Raw genomic sequence first — 6,757 nt, forward strand, 5'->3', positions numbered from 1 at the left:
ATATTAAAATTATATAATTACATTGAATACAGTTAAATAAATAAAAAATACATTGAATACATGAAGTATAGCATGTCATCTATAGTGAAAAAACATATGAATACATACTAGAGATACATTTAAATACATATATACATCTGAATAGATAAATTATATTAATTAAAAAAACATATGAATCCATTCATGGAATACAGTGAGACAATGAATACAATGAAATACATGGATTGAAATACAATAAAAAAAAGACAGTGAATACAATGAAAAACATGGAATACATCGAGATACATTGAAATACAATGAAAAAAAAGTAACAGACTCTTCAAGTTCCTCAGCCCCAAACTCCATCCCCGATCCACCGATATCTAGGCCGCCGCCATGTGGGGCCTCGCCGCTGGTGAAATGAAAACAGTTGTTGAAGAAGCACCAATTTAAAGGATCAAACGGAAACTAGAGATAGAACTTCTTCAGATCTCACACAAGGCAAACATGAACAATCAATTCAAAATCTAAGAAAAATTTAGAATGTGTAACACAATCGTGTGAAAGAAATCGCCGACCGGAGGAGGGGGTTAGGGGTGACACAACAAGGAAAGGGGAAATGGTTGCCGGCCGAATCTGTCGTTGGCTGAACACAGCCCCTGCTATGGTCTCTAAAAGCAGTGGAGGAAAAAATCGGGGGAAAAAGAGAAGAAAGAGGAAAGAGAAAGGAGGAGAGAGGGAAGAGAGAGGGAGAGAGAAAAATAATACACAGTGTATTTAATAGCTTAAAGATAGGAAGTGTCCATAAATACATATTTTGCTATAAAAATTAAAAGGCAGCTATAGGAGATATTTTTTAAAAGGGTATTTATTTATAATAAATAAGGTATCAACCTTTGCTATAGGAGATAAAATTTTCAAAATTAAACCGAAACGGTTCCGGGCCTAATGGGCCGGCCCGGGCCTTTTTTGTGTGTGTATTTTGTATAACTATCGTAATTTATATTAAGATAAAGTAAAAATGTAAAACATAAAAATAATCTTATAAAAAGAATGTTTGAATAAATTTTAAAGGCTTTAAAAGCCTTATATTTGAAATTTTGAATAAAAACTTCAAAGGCTTTAAAAGTCTTATATTTGAATATTTCATTAAGAATTTAAGATAATACAACGAAGGTAGAAAAAAAATTAACTTATAATTTGTAATTTCTTTTTTTAATTCAAATTTACAAATTAAAGTATACATTTTACAACAGCTAAATTAAAGAAAAAAGAGTAAATTCAAATCTAATTTATTAAATATAATCTTCAAACTTCAAAGGTTTGGCATTGCCCTAATAAGTTCTTCATAATCAATATGAACTTATTGGCCATCTTCTGGAGTGTTAAATTCAGATGGGTTACCATGTGTTAATATCTCCAAGTTCCTTGTCTTCTGGTTTATCAACATCTTCACGTCCTTGATTTTTTCATTCCGATCTAATCCAATCTTTGAAACATACTAAACCTTCCAAAGCATTGCTTCCTAATGAGTGACAGGTGTCTCCTAGTTGTTGTCTTGCTTGACTAAATGCGCTCTCTGATTCAACAGATGAAATTGACACATTTAGCACGTCCCAAGCCATTGCAGAAAGAACAGAAAATTGCTTTTCATTTTCATGCCACCATGCCAGTGGTGAAAATTCCTTTGTGCAAGGCTCTGTTTGCTTTTGCAAGTAGAATTAAAGTTCATCAATGTTCCTGCTACTAGTTTGAGCAGAAGGAAATGTAGACCAAATATTAAAACCATCAAGGCCTTCATCTCCATCCATAGCAGCAGATGTAGTAGAAGTACTTATAAAAAGAAAGAATTACAAGAAAATACGCGTGACTTCACACCATAACAAAAAATGGCCCATATTTTTAAGTTTTACCCGACTTAGCCTATATTGTACATATTTTGAAAGCACTAGCAAATTCAAAACCTGTGTTCTTACAACCATTGCTTCTAAAAGCTATAGAGTTAAATCTGTGTTTTATAGGATGAGTAATTCTTAGATGTCTACTAAGCATCCTAGTACCCCCAAAACTTCCTCCAATCTTATGTTTAAAATTATCTTTACAAAATTTGCATCTAACTCTATCAGTATTCTCTATTTCCTCAGAATATTTCCAAACTTTACTTCTCCTTCTCCGGTGACTAGTAGTCGGGGCCATAGGTGGTCTACTACTAGCGCCACGACCACCACCTCTGCTACCAACTCTGACACTACTACGTGTAGGTGGTGTCTCATCTTCAATTTTTAATTCATTATCTTATATACCGTAATCTTTCTGTAATTGTTCATAATCTATATTATTATCAGGTGATGTTTCAGAAACATGTGTAAAGTCATTTAAATTACTATCAGAAGTTGAAGTAGCACCTCTTTTTCTATTTTTCCGATTATCCCGATTAGCAACCTTATTATAAACCCGTTTTCAGCATTAAACATATTGAAAAATTAAATATGCAAATAAAATATTAAATAAGAGAAATAGTTGGAACGAGTGCACTGAATTCCGCAATAAATTGAATACTTAGATGATTTTTAAAGTCTTGAAATTGAATTTCGCAACTCCAGCATTACCACGAAGAAACTTCAATTGTTCAAAGTTCAAATAATACCATAAATAAAATTTCAAAAAAAAGAAAAACGAAAGCCAAATAGTTGATTGAAATTTAGGTGAACAATGAGAGAATTGACAATTGAGAATTTGGGTTTGAGAATGGAGAGATGAGTGAAGAAATAAAGAAGAGGGAGGGGTTTACTTATATTTTTTCAAAGGGCTAAATTAGTAAATAATAAAAGTGTTATTTTTGAAAAAAATGCCACCCAAAAAGGCTATTCTTAAAAAGAAAATTGAACTAGCCGTTGAACCAGTCCGATTAAGTGGTTCACAAGTGACAAGACCTTACCGGGTTGGATCGGTCCAGTTACCCGGTATTCAAATTTTCCCCGGCACAAGCCGGTTCCCATCCCAACCCAGCCCTGCCCGGCCCTTTACCACCGGGCCAATCCGGTCCGGTCTAAAACCGGTCAAGGCCGGTCCAGAACAGGCTAACCCGGCCTGTTTGACACCCTTAGGTAAAACCAAAAACCAAGCTCCAGATAATTAAAACAATGGGATTTGAATAATCAATAAGACTTCAATATATGGGATTTGAATAATCGATAAGACTTCAATATAAGGACAATACACACGTATACTTTGTCCAGCTTGTGTATTTACAACAGAATGTGATGAGCTATTTCTATACTGCTTGCAGATAACAGTCCTATCATGTAAACAAAGAATATGATAAGATAACCAATCCAGTAACTAGTAATATGATGGACTACATACTGAAGGGATATATGTTCATCTAACTAAACGTTTTATTCTTTTGATTTCTCTATGAGAGATGCTAGTCGAGCCACAAAGTCATCGTAATCTGGTAGCTTAGGATGGACATGTCTATTTGGACCCAACATATCAGGTTGAAATGAATTTGCTCGATTGTGCCCTTGACTTAGCTCCCTTGGACTTGTTTGTTCCAGTTCAACTGGAAGGGATGCTGCTCTATTCCCCATACGTCTCCGCCTCGACACTTCATTATCTCTGTCAACTCCAGCTTGATTAGTAGGTGCCTTAACTGATTCTGGTTTCTTGATGTCCTTTTGGAACCTTTTCCTGCTGAAGTGCATCAATAGCCTATCCATTAGTTTTTCCTCTTCATCTCCATTTTCCTTATCGTCACCAATTGTGACTTTTGTGCCACGCCTCGTCCTAGCTGATCTTGGTTTGTCCTTGGCTTTTTCAGCTGTATCACCCTTGCAATTTTCTTCTTCATTGGCCACTTCTCCAGTGGAACTAGTAGTAGAGGAATCCGAACTGTTTTTTGTTAAGCTCAGTCTTGATTTGATATAAGGAGGGATAATTGACCTATAATTGAATGGCTTCTTGTCATCAGGTTCTTCTTCAGGAACAATCTCAATCTCTGGTTTATTTTGTTGCTGCCTTTCAGTGCCTGTGCTATCCACTTCAATATCTTTGATTGGAGACGAGTTGTCTAATCTTCTGCTAAGACTATCTCTTTCACTTCTGTAACTCTCCCTTCTCATAGGCAACTTTTGTTCTTCATCGGGGACTACCTTTCTGCCATAAGATGAATTTTGCTCTAATTTATCCTTGGAAGTGGTAAGTTGCCTCGCGTTCTCGAGATTAAACCTAGCAGCTTCAGAATCTCTCTTCTGAGCTGATTCATCCATCTTATTCTGCATGTTGTGTTTCTGATCATTCTGACTCTTGGTCCAGTCCTGCAAAAGAATCAGACAATACAAATAGTGTGCTTATTAGGCAGGGAAAATATATGTAAAATGTGCATAGGCCAGACACAGAGAAAACAGAATGGTACACTTCTTACTACTGGAAACTCCAGACAGAAAGGATAACAGAATCTTAAAAAATAACAACTGCTATCAATTCGTTACACGCCAAGTTTACTTTTAAACAGAAATTCAAGTTGGCTTAAATGCAACAAAAGAGGAGATTATGAAGTCCTATCGAAGGCTTACTTGTTCTGATACAAGTGGATTATATAGCTTCTGCTCTAAAGCCTTTGAATTCCATTCAATACCAGATTCTGATGCTATATCTTTCATCAACTGAAGCTTCATCTCCTTTGTAGCTAATGACTTTAAGTTTTGAACAAACTGTCAAGAAAGAAAATTTTGTTATGTTTTTTAGAGCTAGAAGGAAAAAATAAAGTTGCATTTGTAAGTTTAAGCACAAATATTATTACAGTGAAAAGATGAGCGAGTACCTCTTTACTGACATAACATTCAACGGAATTTTCATATCTCTCAGTAAATACACTTCTTAGTTGGCGTAATTCTGGCACGTCGGCGAATCTTGCTGCTGCAAAAATCAAAGATGATACAGCTTCTCTGCACTCCTCAGGGCATTCCCTATGAACAAAAATTACCCAGAAATTGAGGAAACTACTCGTGATGTTTTATGGCGCCTCACGACTATACATAGTATAAATAAATAAAAAAGAAGAATACCTCTGTTTATACATGGTTAAAAGATTATTTGAGATGTGTTCACAATATTGATCCAAGAGATCATAACAGCGGGAGCGATTGAGCTCAACCAGAAGGCCTTCAGCCTGTTGCAATCAACCGAAAGTCCAAATTAGAATAAATTGAGCTATGCACAGTTTAGGGAAGAGGGAGAAATTTAATAATTACTAGCCACTTAAATATTAACATAATATTATAGATTCCTATGGGAGTTCTCATTGCATTGCCGGATCTTTCAAAATCTAAAATCTCCATTGACAATTGAAATCAAGTTAATTATGTTACGAATGCATCATTTTTCACATTTGATGAGATATCAAAATCTAACTGCCTCTTCATGAAACCTTGAAATTGGCCAGCAAAATCGATTACACCAAAAGAATGAAAGCGAAAATGTTACGTCGATATTGGAACATTTTATAATCCATTTTATTATATAACATACCCGCAAATAAATCTCAAACAAAAAAAGACTAACAAAAAGGAACTGCAGATTTGGGATGATTTCTCATTGAAACAAGACGAAACTTTTTTAAATCCCAGAAATTCCAAAAAAAAAAAAAAAAAGTAAGGAAAGAAAATTACCCTGCTGTAGGCGTTGACATCCAATCCAGTTTTAAGGAGATCCGCTATGTCATTCTTCAAATATTTCAGCATGGCATTCCTCTTCCTCTTTACCATCTCGATTCGAGTCTTTGTCAAGTTGATGTTAGCCTTGCTGTACCAGAAAGACCCACAAAAACATGAGCAGAGTTAATAGGCTTATAGCAAAAGAATTGAAATCCCCATTAAGAAAATTTACGGAAAAAGAAAAGAGATAAATAAGAAAAACAGAGAGCTCTGCAGAATTATCGTTATTACCATCTGGCATAGAACTTGCTTTTCAGCCATGCGTCTAACATCTTGAATTTCTTGAAGTTAAAAACCAGGGATCACCAATTTAAACAAGCAGATATTGAAAAATGCGGTTGAAGTCACGACAGGAATCAACTTGACAAGAAAAAGTAAAGAAAAGAAGCAGCTGCTTTGTTTTGATACAGAGGAAAAGAAAACTTTATGATGGACACAATAACTGAAGCGAACCTTTCTAACAGAAGCTAACGCTTATCCAAAATCTAAAAGTTGGAATAGAAAGGAATTTAGCTATTAGCTTTAATACAAAGCGAACGAGAATCACATGAAGTTGATGGCTGGAATGTACACAAAAGAATGCCTCTATTTATGGGAGAGGAGAAATAATAGAGTTAGTAGCTGACTACTGAGAATCTCTTTGGTGCCACGTTGGACTCCCACTCACAGTAATTTTTGGGTCTGATAACTGTAAAAGCTGTAGTTTTACTGTCTCACCATATGTTTTAGGACGGGTAAATTAACGGGTTTGGCGCAAAAAAATAAGGGTAAAATGGGATGCGGGGAAACGTTGAGGCCATAACATACGCTTATCGATTACGAAGTTGGCGGGTCTATTATGGAATAATGGGAGTAAAAACCGCGACAGACAATGTCGAGGATCCAGCTCTTTATTTCTCACCTTTTTTTTTTTTAATAAGTAAAACACTTTTCTGGGGTTTTTTATTCGCAATTACAGTTTGATTATTGACTAATTCTCTAGGGTCAGCTAGTGCATTTTCAACGTTCAAGGTTTAGTTTTTGTCTGTGACATGATTCGAACTTGTGTATGATGCTCTTTT

General features: G+C 35.4%; 1 protein-coding gene across 1 annotated transcript; it reads right to left on the bottom strand.

Annotated features, from left to right (window-relative positions):
• Positions 1 to 3,156: 3,156 nt before the first annotated feature.
• On the bottom strand, positions 3,157 to 6,258 carry LOC107780343 (uncharacterized). The gene is made up of 6 exons (XM_016600869.2): positions 5,928 to 6,258; positions 5,652 to 5,784; positions 5,049 to 5,152; positions 4,805 to 4,949; positions 4,557 to 4,694; positions 3,157 to 4,298 (listed from the first exon to the last, which is right to left on the bottom strand). The coding sequence occupies exons 1-6, from the start codon at positions 5,966 to 5,968 to the stop codon at positions 3,378 to 3,380; spliced, it is 1,482 nt and encodes a 493-aa protein (XP_016456355.1). The 5' UTR covers positions 5,969 to 6,258; the 3' UTR covers positions 3,157 to 3,377.
• Positions 6,259 to 6,757: the final 499 nt, after the last annotated feature.

The sequence above is a fragment of the Nicotiana tabacum genome, chromosome 6, assembly GCF_000715075.1.
Source record: "Nicotiana tabacum cultivar K326 chromosome 6, ASM71507v2, whole genome shotgun sequence".
NCBI classification, from domain to species: Eukaryota; Viridiplantae; Streptophyta; class Magnoliopsida; order Solanales; family Solanaceae; genus Nicotiana; species Nicotiana tabacum.

Bases quoted from the DNA above. Each gene is read 5' to 3' on its own strand.
- LOC107780343 (XM_016600869.2), bottom strand. From the start codon at position 5,968: ATGTTAGACGCATGGCTGAAAAGCAAGTTCTATGCCAGATG. The intron at 5,785-5,927 runs GTAATAACGATA...TTTCTGGTACAG, and splicing joins AGCAAGTTCTATGCCAGATG to CAAGGCTAACATCAACTTGA. The intron at 4,299-4,556 runs GTAAGCCTTCGA...ATTCTTTTGCAG, and splicing joins ATCCACTTGTATCAGAACAA to GACTGGACCAAGAGTCAGAA.